The 22,471-nt window shown below is 47.4% G+C and overlaps 1 protein-coding gene across 4 annotated transcripts in view; it reads left to right on the top strand.

The window, feature by feature from the left end:
• Positions 1 to 22,471, top strand: part of STX2 (syntaxin 2) — a 240,503-nt gene that overhangs the window by 155,828 nt on the left and 62,204 nt on the right. For 2 of the 4 annotated variants that reach the window (XM_069215360.1, XM_069215358.1), the window contains exons 9-10: positions 6,340 to 6,450; positions 17,412 to 17,538. In XM_069215360.1, the coding sequence (XP_069071461.1) occupies positions 6,340 to 6,450; positions 17,412 to 17,495 (195 nt within the window). In that variant the 3' untranslated portion in view covers positions 17,496 to 17,538. The remainder of the gene's footprint in view (positions 1 to 6,339; positions 6,451 to 17,411; positions 17,539 to 22,471) is intronic. The other 2 variants (XM_069215357.1, XM_069215359.1) reach the window with 1 other exon arrangement.

The raw sequence follows: 22,471 nt of genomic DNA on the forward strand, positions 1-22,471 counted from the left end.
GGGTGGTGGTCCGGAGTACTCCTCTTGGTCCTCTCTGTCAGCTGTCCAACTTTGGTGGAGGTAAGCCTTTGCCTTCCCACGCAAGACAATACCCCTGTGCACTGTCTCTTGCAGCTGCCAAGGCTTTTTTGCCTCCCCCCCCCCCCCAAGGGATCTTCAAGCGACGTATAGCTCCAGCCCCCAGCACTCCATCCTGCATGGTTCTCCTGCGGCATGGGATCCTCTTTTGTAGTGCTGCATGGACTTCTTCTGCGACTCTGCTCCTGTGGACTCTCCTAGGTTGAGTCCTCCTGGGCCTTTCTGGTTCCCGGCAGCACCTCTCCACTAACCGTGAGTTTGCCTTTGCCAAGGCTTGTTGGTGGAATTTCTGCACCGACACCCATCTGCAATCTTCCTTCCAGTGTGGGGCTTCATCAGCATCGATCAGGAACTCTCCTTCAGCTCCAGGGCTGCAGTGCTGACCTGTTCTTCATCACCGTCGACCAACTCTTGCATCTACAGTTGGGTGGGTAGTAGCTCCTACTTCTCCTGGACTCCACTGTGACTCTTGGACTTGGTCCCCTCTCTCCACAGGTCTTCTTTCTTCAGGAATCCACCGCCGGTTTTCTTGCTGTCTTGTCTGGGTGTCTTCTTTTTCTTCTTTTCCTCCTTTTCAGTGGTTTGGGGAAGATCCAGTGTTTTACTCCTTCATTCCTGGTCGCGGGGGTGGGGGTACTGTGTTACTTACCTCTGTGGTTTTCTAGTTCTCCCAGCTCCCCTATACACATTTTACTTACCTAGGTGGGGGTACCTTGTTCGCGTTCCATTTTTTTAGTATATGGTTTGTGCATCCCCTATGGTCAATATTGGTTATTATTATTTGCACCGTTTTCTAACCTTTTATATGCCGGTTTCTGATTACTAGTGCATATATTTAGTGTATTACTTACCTCCTATTGTGGGTTACCTGTCTAGTATTTTGTGGTGATTTGTTCCAAAAATAAAGTGCCTTTATTTTTGTACAACTGAGTGTTTTCTTTCATGTGTGTAAGTGCTGTGTGACTACTGTGGTAGTGCAAGAGCTTTGCGTGTCTCCTAGATAAGCCTTGGCTGCTCATCCACAGCTCCCTCTAGAGAGCCTGGCTTCTAGGCACTGCCTACACTTCATTAAGAGGGGATACCTGGACCTGGTACAAGGTGTAAGTACCTTGAGTCCCCAACACACACCAGGCCAGCCTCCTACAAAGACCCATTACCTGTTTCCCCTAGAGAACACTCCACTCGTAAAAAAGAAGCAACCATGGCATTTTTAGGAAACATTCCTTTCTCTGACATACGTAAGGCAGCTACATGGTCCACACCACACATCTTCACTAAACATTATTCTGTGGATGTTTTAGCTTGCCAGCAAGGTAACGTTGGGCAGGCAGAGCTACGTACACTTTTCCAGACCACTGCAACACTCACAGGTCAGCCTCTGCCTTTGGGAGGCACTGTTTTAGTCTATGCAAAAGGTGTGTATCTACAACCACACATGCGATTAAACGGAAAACATTACTTACCCAGTAAGCATCTGTTTGTGGCATGTAGTGCTGTAGATTCACATGTGCCCACCCACCTTCCCAGACACCTGTGGCCTTTGCTGTCTCTTCAGTTATTTCTCTACTCACTTGCATGGGCATCTCTATCTCAACCGCCTGCGGGAAAACAAACTTACAATGGATTTGTTGCCCATACACATTACCAGCAAGAGAAGGAGTCACTATGCCTCATGACTCGAGAGACTTCTTTGAATAAAAACAAGTTTGCAACCTCTGGACCCATCATTAAACGGCAGAAGTAGCAGAGCATGTGAATCTACAGCACTTCATGCCACAAACCGATGGCTTACTGGGTAAGTAACTTTCTCCTTCTGGTGGCTACTCTAACTGCAGCCCTCTTACTGATCTCACCCACATCCCCTTTTTGAAGGTTAGACATCATTCAGGTTCAGAAGGTGAGAAATATGTGATCGAAATATCCATCAGAAAGATTGTTAGTAAGGTAAGTAACTTTTTATTCAGGTCAGTCACTTCTTGTACAGCTGTCGTTTCGCCTCTGTGAACTTTTCCCTGTTAGGCACTAGGGAACCACTTTTGAAAAAACAAATGGACATACCTTGGAGGGTGGGGTGAGGGTCTGAAAGGTGTTAACCTAAGGAGTTGCTGGATTAATGTGGGAAACAGGATGATTCCCCTTCTGGAAATAAAGAGAAATCTCATGGGTAGCTTTAACCTGCATGCTCCTCCATGACATGCACACAGAGGCAGAAACAGCATTAGTTATCAATGCTTTCATGGCTTCCCGGTTAAGGCGGGCCTCGCGCCTAACACTAGGCGGCTGTACCATGGAAAGTAAATAATAATACAAAACGTGTTGACTACATCACACTGACAGGTCCAAAAAGGGCGCAACACATCTGTCCTTATTTATAGTCTGTAAGCAATGCCTGTCTTTAGCAGACCAGAGACTTGCTTAAAGGTTGCCTGCTTTTAAATTTTACTGTTAGTAATTTGTTTGGATTGTTTCAGCTCTTTCTAAAACCGTCCACAAGGCTTCTTTCGGAGCACATTTTTTATTTCTGAGTTTTGTTAAGTGCTGTGGTTCGCCTAACTTTGATATCGGAGCATTGGAGGAAGGGCAACTAACAATTTGGTGAAAGCCCACGGAAAGTGAGTCCAATTGAGAGGCTGGGTCCCTTATCACACATTTCTCTGCCATGTCTCCCGAATTTGGAAGTTTAATTAAAAAGCCAGTCTGAATAGTTAAATGTTTGGTGGTTTCCTGAATCAGTGGTGGTTAGGTTCCGATCTAAAAGTACAATAGAGGCCCCTCTGAGGTCCTAGGACCCTTTTCTCGCAAGGATCTGACCTATGTTTTACCCTCTTAGTTGCTGATGGATCAGATGGGTGGTCCATGATCAGAGTTTTCTGTCTTGGATACAGCGTGGAGCTATTTTCTGCAAGCACTCATATCCTCTACTCAGAGGGCTTTGTTTGCATAAAAGGGCTAACGTTTAGGCTGTGAGTCTCCAGGCTCTGACCCGTGGTTTATTAAAAATGTATTTGCTAACCAGTATGGCAGCAGCAGTGTCCTGACGCCTTGGCAGGTCCAATTCTAGTTAGTCTGTCCTCTTAAATTGACATTGGGAAATGTTTTTTCTTTAATTTAATATTCATTTGGTTTCTCTCTTTATTTTGTTAAAAACATTGCAATTCATGGGTGCAAACGTGGTAACATAATATACATCCAACTGAGTTAAAATCATTTCACTTATTCAAGAAATCCATTTAAACCTGGCATTTCAGGAATGCTCGTTTTGTTCTTTGTAATGACTAGTCCCATCCTTTCTCCTCCTGACCATCTACCATTCCGCAAATCTGGAATTGGGGAACACTTTCTTGCAGTGCTGCCGTCTTGGAGCTACAAACTTTTTAAATTAGTTCTTTGAAGCATCTGATTTAACCCATCACTTGTTTTGTTTGAAGCGCCCTTGCAAACTTCACAGCTGTGCAACGTATGTTGTGTGTCCTTCCTATGTCAGCAAGGTACCTACCAAGGGATCCATCTCCTACCACATCCCACCGCTGGCGTGACATAAGGATCTGAACTAACACTGAATGGGTTTGGCAGTATATGTATATACAGCTTAAGTGCACTTCGGTATTCCTAGTTTTTTTTATCTTGAGTTGTGCTTTCAGAACAACACTTTCTGCTGTTCAATAATTGCTACTTTTCAACCCGCCCTCAAAATACTTGAGGGATTTATAACTTTGCCTGACATATTCCATGACTGGAGTTAGAATGCTAAAAATGCTTCCTGGGTTCAGATAAAGTTGCTCTTTCCCTGAATACTCTAGGACTGGACTTGCAATATTAAATTTGACCTCCTAGTGTCTGCCATGTCCAACGCTGCCCTGAAGGTGCAGTTCAGAGCAGGAAACACAAGTGAGCACCTCCCGGATGGCTCCATATCATGAGACCCCTTCATCCAGCCCTTGCTTCGTAGCTGACAGCATACTGTGTCCTGGGTTTTAAGTCTGGATTAAGACAATGTCAGTATAGACTCCTCTAACTTTCCTCGCATTGCTGAAAAGTGACGCATGGATAAAATGATCAGTCATGATGTGGGCCACTTGTCAGCCATGGCGTCTGGACTGAGCAAGAAGCTCATTTGCAAGAGTTGAAATAAGCCTCTTTATCCTAAGCCGAGCACTTGTCTTGTACCTTTCCAAGGTCGTCATCTTACAGTAGATACTCCAGGTTTTGTACCCCAGTATGGGTCCGAGTCTATCGGTAGCTACTGCAAGAGGGTGCTCCAAGCAGCCCCTATTTTTCAGCTGATCTCTCGCTCCCCTCCTGTGTTCACTTGCTCTTTCCCTGTCCCCCCATCTTGTATGTATGTATGTACGGGTGCTTGTACCACCATCGAGAGCAGTGGAGCACTTTTGAAGTTTGGTGGTCCCTAGTATTCCTTTACATGCAAATCCTGTGAAGTCCACCTCCAAGAGCTGCATTAGTAGAACATATACAGTCAATAAATATAAAAATCCTAGAACACAGAACATACTCAAAGTAGTGCTTTGCTACTCCCAAAAGTGTGTAGAAAGAAATGTTCTCTGATGATTTATAGACTTCACAGCAGCTTGGGGCTTACACAAAAGATGTCTTTTTAGTGTTTCCTGAAGAACTTATTCTGAGATGAATACCTTGATGGTGAATGCAGAAGAGGACATGGCGCCACTCTTGTGAGATGCTTTCTGCTCCCATGTAAGATGGTTTGTGAATAAAGAGTTCTACCACTGGCTGAGCATTATCAAACGACAGTGCCAAGATGTCTAGCTGTGTGGCTGATAAAACAAGAAGTATCTTACAGTAGAATGGCAGCTTTAGCAATGCACCTACATTTATTAAAAAATATTAAAGAAAAGCAGAAACAACTCCCGTAGACATGATCGTGTAGTTTTGTCTTCTCTTGTAGTTCTTAATGACCCACCACACATTAGGAGGTAGACTGAGGGATTGTCACAATTTCATATGATGAACATTTATTTTGACTTTTCAGTGCTCAGTAGGTTTTCGCTCACTTTGTTTAAAAGAACTAACCATGGAACAAAGAGTTGGCGACTACTTATTTTCTTTGTTTATGCCGAAATATGTTAATCACCAGCCTTCATCTTGTTTCACATGCTTGGGCTTGGGAGACGTGATTGGCTGAAGTTTAAAATGTTGTCCAGGAGAAACGCTTTGCAGTCCTAGTTTAACTTAACGTGAGAAAGTTATGGTCCAGCTAGAGTGATAGAAATGTTTTCGATGAGTTCTTTCTTCTGTAATTTTTTGCTGCTTATTGCTGCCCTGCTCTGTCTGAAGTAGAGACGCCCAGGTAATCTTTCTCACTTTTTCTGCACCTGTTTGTCATTCTAAAGTATTGTACCATGGACCAAGTCTCGTCATACATAGACATTCTCTGGCATTCTGAAGAGTCAGTCCTAAAAACTAAAATATATTTTCCATTTAGGTGACATACTTTTTCCCTTGTTGTTGTGTGGATTCAGTGACATAAACCAGAGCAGCAGCTCCTCAGACCTAAACATAAATGAGCTAAATAACAGGGGGGCATGACCTCCATGGCAAAAGAATCATTGAACATCAATTTGCAAACAGCGCTGCCACATTGTAGTGGCCCTTTGAAAATGTGGGGTTGACTTCTATAACAAACATAAGCGCTGCACACAGTTTTGAGGACAATCTCAATTTTGGTGTTCAAGGTTGGATGTTACTGAGCATATATTTAAACTTCAGAGAGCTCTATTCATTATGGAAGTGCTTTGTTTGTCATGCACCGGTCATTGGTAATGCCCATTTTGAAGGATGCTATTCCAACTTATCAGCTACTTAAGAGTTTGTGCAGTTTGCTGAATCACACTCCAACAATTGGGGAGCAAGCGTAGACGCTGTGTCCCTTTTTAAAACATTTACAGAGGTTTCTTGGTCTCAGGATTTGCCATTTCTCGGAAGGGCCCTGTGAAGCAGCTACTTGAACTCTTCCGTCTTCCAGGGACAGAAAAGCTGTTTGTATAATTTGTTCCCATTCCACGTCTAATTACAGCCTTGATGCCTGCCTCACCCTCATCTTCCTGTTAGGCACCCATATTGTGCTGCCCCTCGGTTCAGCCCATGTGAATGCAATTCCAGGAATTAAAGAAGAATTTAATTATCTTCAATGTAATCCATCCTCGTATCTCCATGTCCGTCTCTCCAGTCCGGAACTGAGCCAAGGATGCTCTCAAAGCTACTGATTTCTTCTTCTTCTTCTTCCAGGGTGAAATGATCAACAACATTGAGAAGAACGTGTCGAGTGCAGAGGTCTACGTGGAACGTGCCAAAGAGGAAACAAAGAAGGCTGTCAAATACCAGAGTAAAGCTCGACGGGTAAGGCCTGGAACGATTTATCTCTTAAAATGGGACCAGGGCTTTGGGTTCAAGTGTCTGTGTGTTCTTGTGATTGTGTTTATTTGTTTTCCCGGTCTCTTGCTGGGCCTCCTTGTGTCTTCATAGATGGTTCAGCGCAGTTATAACAGTGGCTGCAAGAAGAGCCCGTAGGATGATGTTCATCTGCCGGCTCAAGCAAACCTGGACTGTTGGCAGATGTGGCAGTGGTGGGGAGAACTGCTGTCTGGAGGGAGTGGTACAAGCTTGAGCAGCTGGCAGGAGTGCCTTATTGCCTTATTGCCCTACGTGATGGCTGTAACAGGACAGTGGGAGGGGGAAGCGTGTGCCTGTAGCAGAGTAGGCGCATAGATTGAGTGTAAGAAATTGGGTTATTAGTTGAGGAAGGTAGATACCCACATCAGGCAATAAACACAATCCTGGTCAGGGTGAACCCTTAGAGTCACCAGCTTAACCTGAGCTCTACCCCCGGCGACTAAAAGCACAGAACTAATGGACTTAACTTGGAAGCAATGTGTAAAGTATTCATGCAGTACTAAAACAGTAATAAAGTCGAAATGGAAAACAATGAAAGTTCCAAAGTGAACTAGAAAAATAGAATACAATGTAATAAACAAAATTACACCACAATTACAAAACTCCAGTCAGGGGAGCTGTATACATGGATTTTTAAAGTTTTATGTAAAAATAGTCCCAAGAAGTACAGAGTGCCAGTGATAGTCAATGGTTGTGGTAGAACAGGACTTAGACACAATTTGACGCTGATCGAGGTGAAGCACAGATACGATACACCTACAAGCTTCATCTTATGCAGAGAATGTTACCTTCTGATTTTAGTCCTTTAAGTCCCAGCCCACCACATCAGTAAATCTCTAAAGCCCCCCAGGACATCAGGGGAGGTGTTCAGAGACTCACAGGGTGGCAGGGAGAGGCCTACGTGAGGGTCCAGTCCTAGTCCAGTTGCCACTGGTCAGCTGGGCAGGTAAAATAAAAGGCCTCTTGCAGCTTGTTGTGTCCCTGTAGCTTTAACCAGAGGCCGTCCTTATGACCCTTGGGGTCTACTTCTTTGTCCTGAGTACCCTTGGGAGGGAAGGTGTTCTGTGCTCTTCTTAGGTCGCAGGCAGCAGGTTCATTCCTCTTCTGGTCTTTTACAGGTTTACAAGTGTTTTGAAGTGGGTGCCGAGAGATGCCATTTTTATGCCTGGCACAAGCCAGTAGGTCGGAATGACCCCTGGGTAGATGCCCTAACCAATGGGGTAAAGGTTTCTGGGGCTAACCCTACCCACTATGACCATTTTCGATAGGGCAAAGTCTTTGGCCTATCTAAATGTGGGCTGGGGGGGGTGTGTGTGGTATACTATGGTATTCCTAGTGTCGTCTCACATCTACAAATAAAATCCAGATTTAGGTAGTACCTGTACCCCAAACAAACTTAGGGACATAAGTTTGGTAGGTCAGAGCTAAGCTTTCAACAAGCAGACAGTGAATTCACACAGATTGTTCAGGATTTCTGTTTCCCTCCTTTGGAGTGCGCCCCAAATGCCATATGAAAAGTCCCAGAAGACCCGTCAAGCAGGTCTTAACACTACAGCAGGCTCTGACACTGTGATGTGAACAATACATCCAGTGTGATGAAGGCCGGTCTGGCTTGGGGGGGGGGGATCATAATGAGTGTTAACTTCAAAGAGGCCTACCCTTTTCACAAGCAGATGTAATTAAGTACTTGGGCCAGACCACAGGCCATCCTGTCCGTGACACACCACTACCTCCCTACACCCAGTGCCTTTTGTCCATATCCTGGGGACAAATTCACACCCACTGGAATTCGAGTTACTGGCTGGCAGAAGGGAGAGAGAAAAATGCTGATTTATCTTCCAGGGACTTCAGGCAGGGCAAAGGTGACTTTCTAAAAGTCATCTTTCCATAATATGTATTGCAAATCAGACTTCGCCAATGATTTGGGCTTGCAATAAATATGTCAAAAGTCCAAAAAATTAACTATGTAGCTTGTTCTTAGGTGAAGATAACATTTATTAAATGTGATATTGTAGCCTAGTGCTTTCCAATCGAACAGTAAATCCTGCTGCAGTGAAAATAGCTTTGAGGGCATGTTCACTGCAAGTGCATATTTATCAATAAACTTACACAAGTCTTTCTTTAAACACCGTGCATCTTGCACTGTGGGGTATGAGGCCTGTTTACTGGAGGGGCTGATAAATATTGAACCCGAAGGTTTACGCCTGTCAAAAAGGGGTTATTTTCAGAGGTGACTTTGCAGTTAATGCCTGCACAGCCGGGCTACTTGTGGCCTGGTGACTCTTTACAGTGCCACAGCAGCGGATGGCACAACGAGTGCTACAGTCCACTGGCAGCATTTAATATAACGGCTTGGGTACATTTTGGTACCACATACTAACGACTTCAGGGCAGATTGGATGGACCTTTCAGGTGTTTACCAATTCCATAATGTTGAAAGGCGGAGCACAAGTACTTTTCAACTGGTTAGCGAGGGTAGAGTGCACAGAATCCTGTGGCCATCCAAAACCGGGTTTGCTCAAAAGGCAAAACAAAAAATCCAGGGTGACCCTGCAGAAAGGGAAATTTTCCAACACTGAGCTGCTGGCAATTGTGGCTGCTGGATTCATGCCCTGATGGCATGCGTGGTGGGTGGAGCTTGAGCTGTTTGAAGGAGCAGCTGCTTCTTTTGAAAGAAACATCTGTTGACCAGGGCTGTTTAGTTGCGAGGGTGTTGTTAGTGATCTGCCTGCAGTTTGCCCGAGGCGCATAGATTGTATACATTGAGGTATCCTTTCAGTTGAGGACCACAAGCAGTACGTGGACTCTGTTTACCCAAATTTAAAAGATTTTTATCAACAAAATCAGGAAAAGACATTGGCTTTGTACCTGTACTTTGATGACTTTTTGGAATGCAGGCTTGCTACAATCAGTCGCAGATGACGGTCACCCTACTTTCATCCCTGGAAGTTTCCATGGGTGAACCGAAGTCTGCCTGCGCAGAGGGTGCCCTTCATCTGAGCCACCCTGGTGGTATGCAGGGTCTTTCCACTGCCACGCCAAGTCTGGGACCTTCTGCATATGATCTAGATCGTTCGTGCTCAATTCTGGGTTTCGGTGAGAATGCCTTTTGGACTTCTGGTTGCAGACATCCTCCTCATCCATCGTGCCAGCTGGCACATGCAGGGCTTGGAGTGGAAAATGCCATTTCCATTGTGTGCAACACTAGTTCTGCCTATAGGATAGCATCTGCATCTCGAAGGGGACAGCAGCGACCCTTTAGTGGAGCCTGCTTGACACCATCTTGCCTTGCAGCAGACCTCAGCGGGGCTCACAGTAATGACAGATGCATCATCTCTCACTTGTGTTGGTCACTTGGAGAGGTGGAGATCCGGTGTCTCTGGTCCCCAGTGGGATGAAAGATGCACATCAGACCATTGGAGCTTGGTGTCATCCTTTTGGTGCTGAAGGCCTTTATCCTGTCCATCAGTGGGAGGGCTGCCGCATGTCCTGACTGACCGCATGACTGCTATAAGAAGTGCTGCGTGATAGAATATGCAGCACTAAGAGCACGTCGAGGAAAGAGCACGGGGAGAAGCCCCCCAACGGCTCTGTCGGTGGGTGTCCTATATTCTCTCCGTGTCCTGTGGGGCCTTAGGATGTCCCCACTAAGGAAATAGTAATTCACTCCCTCACTTCAATAAGTCAGTGCATTTACCACCATAAACCAGTGGGTAATGCCCTAATGGGCACTAATGGGATCTGAGAAATTGAGGAACCGAAGCAAGCCGACGACCTTTTGGCGCAAGTAGGCTGAAACATGTCGACCGCTTGTGTAGATGTGAAGGACCTATAACCTTTCCCCTACACATCATACTTTCTTTAACCTTATCCTATCCCTGCTTGAATGAATTACACATTGACTGGGGATAGTAGGTAGTTTTATCTCACTGCTCCCTCTTCACAGATCCCACCATGTACCTACATCAAGAGACACTTCCTCCTGGTGGACCCAGAGATGATGGCATGGTTACTAGTACATCAGTGGGAAATGATGTACTACTGATAGAAACTAGCTGATGAGGTTCAGAACATAATTCCATAAGGGAGTCCTGATTTTGAGAATGGTGAGGTTAGCCTGGGAAACGGAGTGCTTGTTACTCCCTTGTTTAGATTTTTCTGGTTTTGGACCTTGTGCTAAGAGGGCCGTACACTTCAGGAGATTGCTGAACTGTCAAGAGACCTCCCTGGTGGCCAGTCATCTGGCTGGACGCCAAGGCAAATGAGCGCGGCAGGTTTCAGATTGCAGACCACGAATGGCATCTTCAGGGTGGCTCAGGAGATCTTTGATAAGCAGCGCGTGCCCTGGCTGGATCTTTTCACCACCGGCGAGAACGCTTTGTTTCGTGATTGCTCGCACGCTTGAGTTCCTACCTAAAGGATATCTAGAGGATGCATTTTGTCTGCAATTCTGAGGAAGATAAGATTAGATTGGACTCCAGTCATCTTGATAGATCTGTATTAGGCCAGGCAAGTGTGGTACCTAATCTTTTGAGTCTGAACGGTTACTCGCTGACCCGCCAGCCTCTTCGGGATGATCTCCTGTCTCAACAGCAGGGCGAGGTCTTGCATCACCTCTTCTCAGCCTGCACGTCCATGCCTGGAGATTGAGTGATTCCAACAGCAGTTCAGACTTAACCTGCTGATGTGGTAGATGTGACTAGACTCCCTTCAACGTAATATGTCTTCAGGGTATTCAGTGACATTTGTGGCCTGGTGTGGAGACCATCAGTTTGGTCCTCCTCAGGCCGGGTTATCTGATGTTTTGTACATTTTATTTTTGGCCCAGCATTGCTTTGCCGTTGGCAGAGGGTGTATATTGGCTCTCTGCCTCGTTACGTTCGCGAATATGGCTCGCCACCCTTTGCAATGATATTCCTAAAAGGTCTGACGCACATGTTTCCATTGACGCCTTTTATTATTCATCAGTGAGACCTTCACTCGGTCCTTATGTGCCTGATGTGCTTGTTGTTTGACCGGTTTCCTTATCGAAATCACCATTGAGCGCTGCGTCAGTGAGCTGCAGGCACGCTCAGCGCTACCTGCTAAGGTACTTTCTGTCCTGACAGGCCGGTGGTGAGTACTCAGGCCTCCGTTCTGCTAACGTTTGATTCAGCTACATGTGGATCAGTCATATCACTCTTTCCGCCTTTTACCCTCTGCCTCATTCCTCTAGGGAGGGGGCGAGGCTTCACCGACAGACACAAGGAGAGCTCTCAGCTGCTGCACTGAGGGCACAAGAGAACACCGAGCTGCTGATCAGCTTTTTCTGGGGTTCACCAGTGCTAAAAAGGGTACGGCGGTGCAGAAACGAAACAAAAACTGTCCAGGGGGATCATCCTAGGCGGAAGGGCTTGGTTATGCCCTGGTCGAGCAGGAGCCCCACGAGTGTCCTGGGGCTCGTTACAGCAGAGCCAAGGCTGCTTTGGCAGGGGTGTTCCTGCACCCGACATCTTCCAGACTGTCACCCGGCACTTCTTCCCCTACAGTCGGGTCCTCTGGGAGGGCCACTAAGGCTGCTCTGTCCTGCAGGACTCCTTGCTGTGAGTGTATACCTCAGAGCCTCCACCTTCTAGGAGGGTCTACTTCGGTAACTAGTCAAGAGATTGCAAACCTGCAGGTAACTAGTCAAGAGATGGCAAACCTGCAGGTAACTAGTCAAGGGATGACAAACCTGCAGGTAACTAGTTGTAGGAGGCTGGACTGGCTTGTAGTGAGTACCAAGGGGTACTTGCACCTTGCACCAGGCCCAGTTATCCCTTATTAGTGTATAGGGTGTCTAGCAGCTTAGGCTGATAGATAATGGTAGCTTAGCAGAGCAGCTTAGGCTGAACTAGGAGACGAGTGAAGCTTCTACAGTACCACTTAGTGTCATATGCACAATATCATAAGAAAACACAATACACAGATATACTAAAAATAAAGGTACTTTATTTTTATGACAATATGCCAAAAGTATCTCAGTGAGAACCCTCAGTATGAGGATAGCAAATATACACAAGATATATGTACACAATACCAAAATATGCAGTAATAGTATTAGAAAACAGTGCAAACAATGTATAGTTACAATAGGATGCAATGGAGACACATAGGGATAGGGGCAACACAAACCATATACTCCAAAAGTGGAATGCGAACCACGAATGGACCCCAAACCTATGTGACCTTGTAGAGGGTCGCTGGGACTATTAGAAAATAGTAAGGGTTAGAAAAATAGCCCACCCCAAGACCCTGAAAAGTGAGTGCAAAGTGCACTAAAGTTCCCTAAAGGACATAGAAGTCGTGATAGGGGAATTCTGCAGGAAAGACACAAACCAACAATGCAATAACGATGGATTTCCAGTCGAGGGTACCTGTGGAACAAGGGGACCAAGTCCAAAAGTCACAAGCAAGTCGGAGATGGGCAGATGCCCAGTAAATGCCAGCTGTGGGTGCAAAGATGCTGCTACTGGACAGTAGAAGCGTAGGTTTCTGCAAGAACGACAAGGGCTAGAGACTTCCCCTTTGGAGGACGGATCCCTCACGCCGTGGAGAGTCGTGCAGAAGTGTTTTCCCGCCGAAAGACCGCCAACAAGCCTTGCTAGCTGCAAATCGTGCGGTTAGTGTTTTTGGATGCTGCTGTGGCCCAGGAGGGACCAGGATGTCGCCAATTGCGTCTGGGGACATAGGGGGTTTCGAGCAAGACAAGGAGCCCTCTCAGCAGCAGGCAGCACCCGCAGAAGTGCCAGAAACAGGCACTACGAGGATGCGTGAAACGGTGCTCACCCGAAGTCGCACAAAGGAGTCCCACGTCGCTGGAGAACAACTTAGGAGGTCGTGCAATGCAGGTTAGAGTGCCGTGGACCCAGGCTGGACTGTGCACAAAGGATTTCCGCCGGAAGTGCACGGAGGCCGGAGTAGCTGCAAAAGTTGCGGTTCCCAGCAATGCAGTCTGGCGTGGGGAGGCAAGGACTTACCTCCACCAAACTTGGACTGAAGAGTCACTGGACTGTGGGAGTCACTTGGACAGAGTTGCTGGATTCAAGGGACCTCGCTCGTCGTGCTGAGAGGAGACCCAGGGTACCGGTGATGCAGTTCTTTGGTGCCTGCGGTTGCAGGGGGACGATTCCGTCGACCCACGGGAGATTTCTTCGGAGCTTCTAGTGCAGAGAGGAGGCAGACTACCCCCACAGCATGCACCACCAGGAAAGCAGTCGAGAAGGCGGCAGGATCAGCGTTACAGAGTTGCAGTAGTCGTCTTTGCTACTTTGTTGCAGTTTTGCAGGCTTCCAGCGTGGTCAGCAGTCGATTCCTTGGCAGAAGGTGAAGAGAGAGATGCAGAGGAACTCGGATGAGCTCTTGCATTCGTTATCTAAGGAAATCCCCAAAGCAGCGACCCTAAATAGCCAGAAAAGAGGGTTTGGCTACTTAGGAGAGAAGATAGGCTAGCAACACTTGAAGGAGCCTATCAGAAGGAGTCTCTGACGTCACCTGCTGGCACTGGCCACTCAGAGCAGTCCAGTGTGCCAGCAGCACCTCTGTTTCCAAGATGGCAGAGGTCTGGAGCACACTGGAGGAGCTCTGGGCACCTCCCAGGGGAGGTGCAGGTCAGGGGAGTGGTCACTCCCCTTTCCTTTGTCCAGTTTCGCGCCAGAGCAGGGCTGAGGGGTCCCTGAACTGGTGTAGACTGGCTTATGCAGAAATGGGCACCATGTGTGCCCATGAAAGCATTTCCAGAGGCTGGGGGGGGCTACTCCTCCCCTGCCTTCACACCATTTTCCAAAGGGAGAGGGTGTAACACCCTCTCTCAGAGGAAGTCCTTTGTTCTGCCATCCTGGGCCAGGCCTGGCTGGACCCCAGGAAGGCAGAAGCCTGTCTGATGGGTTGGCAGCAGCTGCAGTGAAACCCCAGGAAAGGTAGTTTGGCAGTACCAGGGTCTGTGCTACAGACCACTGGGATCATGGGATTGTGCCAACTATGCCAGGATGGTATAGAGGGGGCAATTCCATGATCTTAGACATGTTACATGGCCATATTCGAAGTTACCATTGTGAAGCTACATATAGGTAGTGACCTATATGTAGTGCACGCGTGTAATGGTGTCCTCGCACTCACAAAGTCCGGGGAATTGGCCCTGAACAATGTGGGGGCACCTTGGCTAGTGCCAGGGTGCCCACACACTAAGTAACTTAGCACCCAACCTTTACCAGGTAAAGGGTTAGACATATAGGTGACTTATAAGTTACTTAAGTGCAGTGTAAAATGGCTGTGAAATAACGTGGACGTTATTTCACTCAGGCTGCAGTGGCAGGCCTGTGTAAGAATTGTCAGAGCTCCCTATGGGTGGCAAAAGAAATGCTGCAGCCCATAGGGGTCTCCTGGAACCCCAATACCCTGGGTACCTCAGTACCATATACTAGGGAATTATAAGGGTGTTCCAGTAAGCCAATGTAAATTGGTAAAATTGGTCACTAGCCTGTTAGTGACAATTTGTAAAGAGAGAGCATAACCACTGAGGTTCTGGTTAGCAGAGCCTCGTGAGACAGTTGGGCATCACATAGGGAACACATACCTATAGGTCACAAACTTATGAGCACTGGGGTCCTGACTAGCAGGGTCCCAGTGACACATAACAAACATACTGAAAACATAGGGTTTTCACTATGAGCACTGGGCCCTGGCAAGCAGGATACCAGTGAGACAGTGAAAACACCCTGACATACACTCACAAACAGGCCCAAAGTGGGGGTAACAAGGCTAGAAAGAGGCTAATTTTCTCACACTAGTCAAGAGATGACAAACCTGCAGGTAGGAGTATCCCTCAGAAGAACAAGTTACTTCCGTAAGTGCCTTATTTGCAGGATAGTGTATCTAACGCAGATTCCTCACCGCCCCCCTTCTCGCTGCTCTGTGGAGTAGACTTATGTTCAAGGTGAGATTCGGCACATTCTCCTTTGCAGTCTGTCAGGGTTGATCCACCTCTGCCGTTAATGTGCTGTGGAGGAGCCTGCAGGCCTCTCCGAGCACTCACTTCCGCAGTGGTACTACACCGTTGCAGAGTCCGAAGGCATCGCCCTACTAGCGAGCAGAAGCGATTGCTTTTGAAAGCTCTGTGTGCAGTTTGGCACCTGGGGATGTTCAGAAGATGAGGTATCTGCGGCTTCCGGCTTTGAAGGACCACTCTCACCATGCATTGCGCCTCCTGTGTTCCTACTGCTCGAGGGCCCGAGTTATGACCCCTCCTGGAGGGCCCTGGATCCAAGCCTAGTGTGGAAAGTGCGCATAATCCCTGCAGTGAGTGACATGGCTCTGTTGGCTCCAGCCCTCGCTCGTCTAACACATCACTGTTTTTGAACCCCCCAGGCCCTGCTCCCCCTCTTTCCTTTCTCTTCTGGGTTGAAGTTGTCCCCACTGCCTCCTGCCTGTGTCCAGCTCTTAGCTTTAGAAGCTGCCTGTGGTGTTGTAGCTCCGCAGGGACGTCTGTCCTTTCTCCATTGTGGTAAAGGATGTTTTATGTAGCCCGGGAAGCAGGGTGCTGAGGCGGCATCGACCTTCGACCCCGAGGCGGTATCGACCTGAGGCAGTATCAACCTGAGACCCCTAGGCGGTATCAACCTGAGACCCCTCAGGCAGTATCAACCTGAGACAGTATCAGCCTGAGACCCTGAGGTAGTATCGACCTCAGGCCCTAGGGCTGTATCAGCCTGAGACAGTATCAGCCTGAGACCCTGAGGCAGTATCGACCTCAGACCCTAGGGCTGTATCAGCCTGAGACAGTATCAACCGGAGACCCTGAGGCGGTATCAACGTGAGACCCTGAGGCTGTATATACCTGAGACAGTATCGACCTCAGACCCTATGGCTGTATCAACCTGAGACAGTATCAACCTGAGGCGGTATCGATCTGAGACCCTGAAGCTGTATCAACCTAAGGCGGTATCAACCTGAGACCCTGAGGCGGTATCGACCTGAGACCCTGAAGCTGTATCAACCTAAGGCGGTATCGACCTGAGACCCTGAAGCTGTATCAACCTAAGGCGGTATCGACCTGAGACCCTGAGCCGGTACCATGCCGAGACCCTGAGGCGGTACCGACCTGAGTCCTCACTAACTGCATCTGTGACATTAGTAGCATCCTGGCTTCCTCAGGGCAGACGTCCTAAGAGACCGTGTGAAGGGCGCTTCCTGCCTGCTTCAGTCAGGAGAGCCTCCGCTCCTCACAGCAGATAAAACGTCCACGCGAATGGAATTCATGAACAATTACTGCCCTGGACTGCCAGGGTTACAGCAGGCCACTGGAATTATGTGGCAGGGGAGAGTCAAATTATGCGGCAGGGTTAAGTGAATTATGTGACAAGAAAAGGCAACCGGTACTCCATTAAGCGGCACATTTTGTGATAGTATTACTTCATTATTTTGGGATTTTGAAGTTAGTTGAAGCTGTCTGGGCATTAGTAGCCCACGTTAGAACCAGTTTAACACCCAGATATAGGAATAAGATACAGAAAGGTGACAAGACAACATTTTGGACTAGAAACATTTTTTTTTGTTAAAATCTGCAGATTATGCCGCAGATGATGGGTTATGTGGCAAATTTCGGATTATGCGAAAATCGCCGCAACCACACAATCGCATAATTCCAGTGGCTTGGTTACAGGTGAGTAACTTTTTTGTTAGCTTGGGTTTGATTTGTTGAACAGAACGCTTCCCAGAAGTGTGTCCGTTCACCGACCTTCTGTTCTAGTGCCCAGTCACCCCGATCTTGAGAAACAACTCCCACTCCGCATTTATGTCGAATAGTTATTAACCTCACTGCGCTGGGAGCGAGGCGCTTCGGCCCCGGAAGTGACGCAGCTCCAACTAACCCTCTTGCCTTTCTTCTGCAGAAAAAGTGGATGATTATCCTGCTGGTCCTTGTGGCACTCGGCATCCTTGCCTTAATTATCGGGTTGTCGGTTGGAATTAAGTGACCCGCAGCCACCTTCTAGGCGCTTGCACCCCGCCTCTGCGGCAGTAAGTAACTAACTCCTCGTGGGCTTTGGCGCGGCCGCGGGGACGCCGGCTACTGGCACTGGTGGGAAATGCGGTAGTAAAACCATAGAAGGCAGTTTGGGTGGAATCACCAAGGTCACCTTATGGTGCGTGAGATGTTTAATAATTTGTGGGGTTTTAACTTTTCTGTAATTTAGTCCGCATTTCCTAATCTTTCCAGTAGGCGGCGCCCCTGGCTGCTATATAACTTCATTTTCTGTAGTTTGTGCTTTCTGTTGTAACTGCTTTCTGTGTTCTTGTAAGAAAGATGCTCCTGGCATGGGTTTACAATTAGCTACTAAGAGGGTCTGCTTTGCACAGCGCCTGGGGCCCGTGCTTGCCCAGAAGAGGCCACCTGTGTCTTGGCTCAGACAAGATGCTGTTGACCTGGGTTTACACTTTCCTACCCAAGGGGTCTGCTTTGCACAGCGCTTGGGGGCCCGTGCTTGCCTAGAAGGAGCTTCCTGTTTCTTGGCTCAGATTAGATGCTGTTGACCTGGGTTTACACTTTCCTACCCAAGGGGTCTGCTTTGCACAGCGCTTGGGGCCCGTGCTTGCCTAGAAGGAGCTTCCTGTTTCTTGGCTCAGATTAGATGCTGTTGACCTGGGTTTACATTTTGCTACCCAAGGGGTCTGCTTTGCACAGCGCCTGGGGCCCGTGCTTGCCCAGAAGAGGCCACCTGTGTCTTGGCTCAGATTAGATGCTGTTGACCTGGGTTTACACTTTCCTACCCAAGGGGTCTGCTTTGCACAGCGCTTGGGGCCCGTGCTTGCCTAGAAGGAGCTTCCTGTTAATTGGCTCAGATTAGATGCTGTTGACCTGGGTTTACATTTTGCTACCCAAGGGGTCTGCTTTGCACAGCGCCTGGGGCCCGTGCTTGCCCAGAAGAGGCCACCTGTGTCTTGGCTCAGATAAGATGCTGTTGACCTGGGTTTGCACTTTGATACAAGGGAAGAGGTCTGCTTTGCACAGCGCTTGTGGCCCATGCTTGCCCAGAAGAGGCCACCTGACCTGGGTTTACACTTTGCTTCCCAAGGGGTCTGCTTTGCACAGCGCCTGGGGCCCGGGCTTGCCCACAAGAGGCCATCTGTCTTGGCTCAGATAAGATGCTGTGGACCTGGGTTTACACTTTCCTACCCAAGGGTTCTGCTTTGCACAGTGCTTAGGGCCCGTGCTTGCCAAGAAGAGACCACCTGTTTCTTACCTCAGAATAAGATGCTGTTGACTTGGGTTTACACTTGCCTACCCAAAGGTTCTGCGTTGCACAGCGCCCGGGGCCTGTGCTTGCCCAGAAGGGGCCACCTATTTCTTCACTCAGATAAGATGCGGTTGGCAGGGTTTATACTTTGCTACCAAGGGGGCTGCTTTACACAGCGCCTGGAGCTAGGATGACCACTTGGCAATGAAGCTAATTCTGGACAGGACTGTAAAACATTCCGGACAAAGGGTCAAAATTGAGGACAAAAATTCAGGACCAAGGGTCAGAATTCAGGACAAAAAAACCAATAACAAACGTCAGTTTTACATGCACACCCAAGAGAGGTCATGCCTCACTGTGTTTTCAGTGCATTTATTTACTCTTTTTTTTAACATAGCACTATTTATTCACTGTTGTCTTTTTGTGATTGTCTACATTCAGATGTCACGTTACTTCCTTGTTTAGTACTAAATTAATACCCTTCAGCACTGTCACAGCCATCACCCCCTAACCAAATCTACCCAATCTTTCTTAAAGAGAAAGTAACAACAACATTTTGATTATGTTTCTGAACATTTTAAAACTCCTGGCCAACAGTTTAGGAAAAATTAAGGTAAATAACCTTATGCTAGTTTCAACAAATTGAACAAAAACATATGGTTCACCCCAACCACCCATCGACTTTGAATCTAAAAAAAATGTAATGAGGCAGGGCAGATGGTGTGGGCGACAGTCTCACACCTAATGTCAGGATGTGAGATACCCACAACTTGTCTGTAGTTTCACAGTACTAGAGTGTATGTCTGGGACTCTACATTTATCTCAGAAATGGGCGCCCGGACTCCCAATCAAAGCTAATAAAAGAGGAGGATGAAATCGAGATCAAATGGGAGATCCACAGCAAGTGATTCAAAGTGTTGTTGCTAAGAACTGGATAAATAAGGAAGAGAAGAACAAGGTGGGACAATTCCTAAAATCAGAGAAGATGGGTCCACCAAGACTATCGGAAGGTATTGGGTACCTGGGGAGTTGTCTCTGCACACAAGAGAGAAACAGAAGAGGCACTGTCAAGTGGTTGAACAAGCAACACCCATCCAGCTTGGCAAACTCTTCTGGTGCAATGGTTCGCTGTTAGTGCTTGTGAAGGGTGAGCAGGGGCCAGACCACTTGCAAGGTTGTGCAAGGCAATAGCCCCATTTGTCCATGTCTTTAAATGGTTTTGAAATTTAGCAAAAGCCAAACTAGTGGTCTAGGTTATTCCTAAGTGTCAAATACACATAGAATCTTCAAAATATTTGGGATGTAAATTGCAGAAATGAAATGTAAACATTTTAAAATGTAATTAGTGTTTCTTTAACATATGGCACTGTTTTCACCTTCATACACAATTAGATCTCAGATTGAACTGGGAACCAGTTACCTTTTGATACCTAGTGATTAATATCTACCATTCTTACACTGATTTCCAGGATGGAAATCTCGGCAGAGCGAACGGTCCCTCCAAGCCCAGTTTGCTTTTTGGTCTTCTCTTCTGCTTTCAGTAGAGGCCACGTGGCACTAGTGAAGATGGTGTGCTACCACAATGATAGTATTATTTTGCAAACCTTCCCCTGCTCGTCCTTCATTCCTTCTTCAGACATGCCACACATCTAATTTGGTCACTGGGGCGCCGTCGGGTAGCTCTTTCCACTCTAAAGCTACCATGACTGCGGGTGGATTAGGCCTTCTGGACTTAGAACGCTATTATTCAGCTGCACAGGTCCAATGGGTGGCTCGCTGGCTTTCTGCCCACCTCCCTGCATGAGATGGGGTTTATCCATAAAGACTTTTAAGGTGAGCTTACTGCACTGCTCATTGTTTCCTACTGACCATTCTACGGATCACCATCCGGGGTCATCACGCACAGCATTCTCTTGCCTTGCTGGAACCTGTAAACTCACTGACCCAAAGAAACCCTGTGCTCCTGCACTATCTTTACTAAGCCTTCCCATTCGCACAGGACGGCTGTGCTCAGAGCAACTCCATCAGTGGCATGCTGTAGGTGTTTTCAAATTGGGGGATTTATTTCTGGACAGCGAGCTGCTAAATTTCCAAACCCTTGTGGCAGATTACCATCTTCATCCCGGTCAAGACCTTACTTACAACCACCTTAAATAATCATTAAATGCCCTATTTCATGTCTGCCACCTAGCACTAACCCTACATGAGGTGCGCCAGAAGCTCTGTACCATAGGAAATGGTGGCAAACTGATAGATTGGGTGTATAGACCTTTTCTGCAACATTGAGACCACTCCAAGCCTTGGCGATTGATGTGGCCAACCCTCTGCAAGATACGGACTGAGCTAAAATACTAGGCTTTCCCCCACAAAGATTCCCACGGCTGTCACTTTATGTGCATTCATAGAGCTTCCTTGGGAATGCATTCCGCCCGTTGCTTGTCATTGGCTTTGTGGTTTGTTACTCACATTTCATTGCTTCAATTTGCTGGCTTTATTTGTTTTACCCTATGCAGCTAGGGTTCATTCCTTCCCTTGCCTAATCCTTATTTGCAGTAGCCTTCCGAGTGATCCCTTTCTATAAACAGGCCTGTAAACTTGTTCTTCTTATCTCACCCCATTTGCTGTGCATTCAAAGAACAAGGTCAAATGTCAGGCTCGGTCTTCGGTGGGAACCTAGTGTTTACTTTTTTTTCTTTGACTTCAAAGTGAGAGGATTTATGCAACAGTATTGCTGGATACTGGGGTTAGGAAAGAGTTTTTCTATCACATGACAACATTTAAATAAACCAGAATATATCAGAATTAGGAGTACAAATGAAGCACATTTTTGTTAATGCTGTATGCCAATGCACTCTAAACAACTGCACTACACGCCACTGCACTCTAACACTACTCTGCAACACTGCACTGGCCGCCACTGTACTCTACACCACTCTACTCTGTACTACTGCATTCTGCACCAATACACTCTATTCCACTGCACTCTATACCACTCTACTCTGCATAACTCTACTCTACATCACTGCACTTTACAGCACTATAATCTGCTCTACACCATGCTACACTACTCTACACCACTGCACTCTATACTAATCAAATCTACTCTGCACTGTATGCCACTGCACCACTCTACACTGCTGCACTATCTGCCACTCTATTGCATGCCACTCTACTCCAAAGCACTCTATGCCACTCTACTCTGCCCATGCCACTCTATGCCACTACACTCTACGCCGGTGCACTCTAAACAACTTATGCCACTGCCCTTTACTCTGCACCACTGTACTCTACGCCACTGCTCTCTGTACTACTCTACGCCACTGCACTGACACTCTACTCTGCAACCTTGCACTCTCCGCCACTCTACTCTACACCACTCTACTCTGTATTACTGCATTCTGCGCCACTACACTCTATGCCACTGCACTCTACAGTGCTATACTCTACTCCACTCTACCACTCTGCCACCGGAGTCTACTCCGCACTCTATGCCACTGCACTACTGCACTCTGCCACTCTATTGTATGCCACTCTACTTCACTGCACTCTATGCCACTCTTCTCTGCCCCATGCACCACTCTACAGTACACCACTCTACGCCTCGGCACTGTGCCACGTGAGCCTACTCCGCGCTCTATGCCACTGCACTCTAAACTGCACTGTCACTGCCCCCTTCTCTCCACCACTGTACTCAACGCCTCTTCCCTCTGTGCCAC

The sequence above is a fragment of the Pleurodeles waltl genome, chromosome 11 (genome assembly GCF_031143425.1).
Source record: "Pleurodeles waltl isolate 20211129_DDA chromosome 11, aPleWal1.hap1.20221129, whole genome shotgun sequence".
In the NCBI taxonomy this organism is placed as follows: Eukaryota; Metazoa; Chordata; class Amphibia; order Caudata; family Salamandridae; genus Pleurodeles; species Pleurodeles waltl.